The following is a 4,661-nucleotide window of genomic DNA, read 5'->3' on the forward strand; positions in this document are numbered from 1 at the left end:
TTAACATTTGGACTGTGTGAAGTAGCCTATGATATGGATTTATGGGCTCAATGTAAGAGCAACATTTGGATTAGAAATTAGAATATTAAATTACTTCAGATTCCGTTTGCCATTGGAAATGTTTTTAAATTAAGTTGGATAAACTTAATGTCACAATAGTTCAGACAAAAATCCTCGCTGCTATCATAAATATGTTGATTTAAAATTGATATAACCCACTAAGCCTTTTATTTTGAAGCCAATAGTCTTCACTTTGATACATTTCCGGCGTCATTTGTATTTTGAAAAAATGCACCGGTTGTATATATATTTTTACAACTCTGTGTTCCAAGAGTCCAGGAATGTACAGCTTTTATGTGACGTGAAACCGTATTTTTTACATATCGTAAGGTAGGTTTACAGAAACTTGATTAAAGTATGTTATTGAAACCCGTTATTGCTGCTATTTCATGTAGCTTGCATACTGTTATCTCATGCAGCGTGTTGAATGCAACATATATTTTACGTAGATCAAGTCCTTGCTCAAACTGTGACTTGATATATTAGAAACTACGCTGTACGTGTACATTGTGAAGTATATGTCGATCTATTTTCTTGTTTAATCTGCGTTGATGCCATTAATACCACCAGAAGAAAATTCAATAAATAATAGCATGTGGGCTAGTAATTGCCATAGAGCTAGTTGGCTACGTATGGAAAAAACATCCAGTGTGCAGCGGTAGATTTTCAACTACTGCGACCACGTTTATTTTTTAAATCAGTAAACAGTCATTTAAGTGTGCATAAGACTTTCAAAGGTTCCAAAAGACCATATGTATTTTGTTTCTTTAGCTTCTTTTTGCAGAGAACATCATCATAGAATAGATAGACAAAGGAAAACTAGAAATCATCACATTGGAAAAGCTAGACTTCACAATGTGTGTCCTTTGAGTTGGGTAAATTATTTAATTAATTATAAATAAAAAATATAAGTAAAAAGGCATGGAACTTCATTAACATTTCAGCATTAGATTTCGAGATCAGATTTGTTATCATTATTTCATAAAAAAGGATGTGAAATAATGATAAAACACATTTACTGTTTATTTCTTTAAGAAGCTGGCTGTAATACACCTCTCTTGACTGAGGTTGGAATTTAAATTGTTATACATTTACTATTCTGTACAAGTTCTGTAATGCTTTTATTTCTCAAATATCTGCGTCATTTTTGTGATACCATGTTGTTTTCATTCAGCAATAATGTCAGTGAAACATGCCAAGCCCAACTTCAGCCAGTCTCAGGTGGCTGAGACGGTGAAGAGGCTCTTTGGGCTGACGGCATCAGAAATCAGCTCTCTTCCAAGCTACGATGACCAAAACTTCTTCATAGACCCCATCGAGGGTGGCAAGTATGTCCTGAAGATAATGAACTCGGAAGACAGTAAGAACCCCGCCCTGATTGAGGTGCAGATGCATGCCATGTCCGTCCTGCACCAGAATGGACTTCCTGCCCAAACAGCCCTTCCCAACATTTCAGGACAGCTGATGAGCCTGGAAGAAATAGGTATGTGATCAGTCACACCGGCAAAACATTAGGAATTAGTGATTCAGCACTCTAAAAAAAGACATTTCCTACATTTGCTTATTCAGATGATAGTTTATGTGTAATGTATTGACACAAAAGTCAGTGTTAAGTGTTGTCTCCCTACATGTCCCCAGGCAAAAGATGCATAATGTTTTCCTGGTTGATTGTAAGGTTTTGTGGTGAATGTGTTGAGTTTGAAAACAATCCCACAGTTTTAAACATAATGCCTAAGCTCTAATACTCCCGCTCTAAAGTGATAAGTGTGACCCTGAGCAAGGCCACACTATACAGTTCATGCTTTATGATGGCTAAGTGAGTGAGAGGAATAGCTGTAACACTTATCCTGTCTTTACCTTTGACAGATTGCGGCTATGGCAGTCAGAAGTACCTGGTGCGGCTGCTTACTTATTTGCCTGGAACCACGATATCCAAGGTTCCTCTAACACCGCAGTTACTGTATGAAACTGGCAAGATGGCAGCCACAATGGACACAATCCTACAAGAGGTATAATGATAACACTTTTTGATCATTGGCATTCTTTTTCCTCATACCGTTAAATCGAATTTCCATGTATTGTGACATCAAAGCGATGTAGAAGAGTACCTTATGAAATTGTCTTCAATGACAATATCTACCAATACTGCTGTTGTTTTGAATTACACTTCTTAAGTTATACATTAACCTGGTTAATAATTTATTTTATGGTATTGAGATTTTTTTTTTTACATTGTCATTTTAAAGGTGGGGTAGGTAAGTTTGAGAAACCGGCTCGAGATACACTTTTTGTTATATCCCATGGAATGCTCTTAACATCCCGATAGCAATGAATATCTTAAGTGCTTTGACAAAAATTCCATAAAAAATTGTCGTCTGTGGAAGCCGTAGTACTGTAAAAAGCACAACCAATTATTTTAGCCGGCCCGGCTCAAATAACTGGATGGCCTACCTGCCTGTCAGCCTTCCATCTGTGCACAAACTTATCTCGTGCCCTCATTGGTCTTGTGCGCGTTCGTGTGTGTTGGAGGAGGGGCTCTGTAAGGAAGTGGCAGATTTTCTCCGGTTGTGTATTTTCAAATTCTAGCGCACTCGAGCTGGTTTCTCCGAAATTACCTACCCCACCTTTAACTGCACTATTAAACCTCAATATAATTGGTTTCATCTATTTTTGGAATGACTCTTCTAGGCTGATGTTAGGCAGATCAGGAAAGTTAAACAAACATCACTAATTGTTTGTGTGGGGCCCGGATGCTTATGATAACTAGCGACAACATGGGGAAGTTTTTGAAAAGGAATTCAATGAAAATTGGCTACTCAACCAAGATGTTCTGGCATGACAAAGGCACCAGGCAAAGTATATGGAAGTGTTTTGGATATTGTGAAGTTAGTTTAAATCTCTTTACAAGTGGCATTAAAAGTCTCTAATCTAACTTGGACGAACCCATATAATAAAGCACTAGCCCTTCACTGCTTAGCTTAAAGCTGTACTGCAAGTTTTGCTGAGAAAATGTTCACTTATCCTCCTTTTACTTCTGACTTTAACTTCTTCTTCCTGCTTTCTGATATTATTATGTTATGTTCTTTTCTAGATGGTCCACCCTGATCTCGCTGTTCTGGAGAGAGATAATTTCATATGGAGTCTGTCAAATATTCCCCTGCTGGAACCATACATTCATTTATTTGATGGAGATCCTCTGGAGAAGGTTGTGAAATCTGTCCTTTATCAGTACAAGACCTCTGTGATCCCGAAACGCTGCAATTTCCGAAAGTGTGAGTATAATTTTAACTTTACAAATACTTTTCTACTCACTTCCCTTGACACAGCTTATATGCACCTTGAATACTGTCAGTATAGAATGTCACCGTATACATGAGTGATAAGTCGTTTTGATTCATATTAACGTTTTATTGTTTTTTTATTGTTCTAAGGCATAAACCACGGTGACTTCAATGACCTCAATGTGCTCGTACAACCTGACGAGAGAGATGGCCGCCTTAGGATTTCTGGCATCCTTGACTTTGGGGACATGAACAGCGGCTACTATATCCACGAGCTAGCCATCACTATCATGTACATGATGACTGAGCACCCTAAACCCATAGAGGTGGGTGGACCTGTCCTTGCGGGCTGGGAAAGTTTCCTTCCCCTCAACGAAGCTGAGAAAGATTGTCTCTATGTGCTGGTGCTGTCCCGCTTCTGCCAGTCGATAGTTTTAGCTCGTTACTCTGTGAGCTTGCATCCTGAGAACGCAGAGTATTTGATGATTACATCCAAGAAGGGTGTCCACATTCTCAGTCAGCTATGGGAGCTCGGAAAGGAGCAGGTGGAGAAGTTATGGTTTCAGACCGCTGCTCAATTCAGTGACAACAAGTGAGAAGTAGGGTAAACCATTCTCACATTTCAAAGTGCAATAGTACTGATTAGACAAAGCCCCTTGCACAAAACAAGTATACATTTAAGATTACCAGTTAAAACAATAACTTGTATTTTAACAGTAAAATCACAAAACATTTAACTTGAGATTGAGATTCAGACATATTGTGGTAGTGTCTGAATCAGAGATGGGTAATGTAGCAAAAAACTATGCAAGTGGAAGTATTGATACTCTGTTGTGACAATGAATCATGTACTGTAAAAGCCTAATAGCCATCTTAACAACTAAGGAAACAAGTCTTTGTGTACCTCCTCCTCAGGAAGATTTTTTTGTAAACTATAATTTAAGAAACACAATCTTGAGACTCATTTTATTTCATGTTGGAAAATGCCAGAGATGGTTTGTTAAAAGCACATCAACCTAATTCCCTACAATCATGCATTACACTTACAGAAATACCCTTTAAAAAGGCAAGTCATGTTGAAATAAAAACACCTTTTTTAAACTCAATCGTCTTTGTATCATTGCTTAAACCAAAGCAGCCTTATAACTTGGGTCATTTTTGAGAAATAAAAACTGTCATCCAAAACAAAAACAAATCAGTTTCAGTGGGAAATACCTCAACGTTTAGATTAGCAGTGTGTATGAGTGTGGTGATAAGAAACATTTCTATAACTGCATTTATTCCTTTGAGTTAAAGGTCCCATGTCATGGCCATTTCCAC

At 37.8% G+C, this 4,661-nt stretch overlaps 1 protein-coding gene across 1 annotated transcript; it reads left to right on the forward strand.

Annotated features, from left to right (window-relative positions):
• The first annotated feature begins 278 nt into the window (after positions 1–278).
• On the forward strand, positions 279–4,449 carry hykk.2 (hydroxylysine kinase, tandem duplicate 2). The gene is made up of 5 exons (XM_034147979.1): positions 279–390; positions 1,235–1,543; positions 1,927–2,069; positions 3,152–3,332; positions 3,492–4,449. The coding sequence occupies exons 2-5, from the start codon at positions 1,240–1,242 to the stop codon at positions 3,935–3,937; spliced, it is 1,074 nt and encodes a 357-aa protein (XP_034003870.1). The 5' UTR covers positions 279–390; positions 1,235–1,239; the 3' UTR covers positions 3,938–4,449.
• The last annotated feature ends 212 nt before the right edge of the window (positions 4,450–4,661 follow it).

The sequence above is a fragment of the Trematomus bernacchii genome, unplaced genomic scaffold, assembly GCF_902827165.1.
Source record: "Trematomus bernacchii unplaced genomic scaffold, fTreBer1.1, whole genome shotgun sequence".
Classification (NCBI taxonomy): Eukaryota; Metazoa; Chordata; class Actinopteri; order Perciformes; family Nototheniidae; genus Trematomus; species Trematomus bernacchii.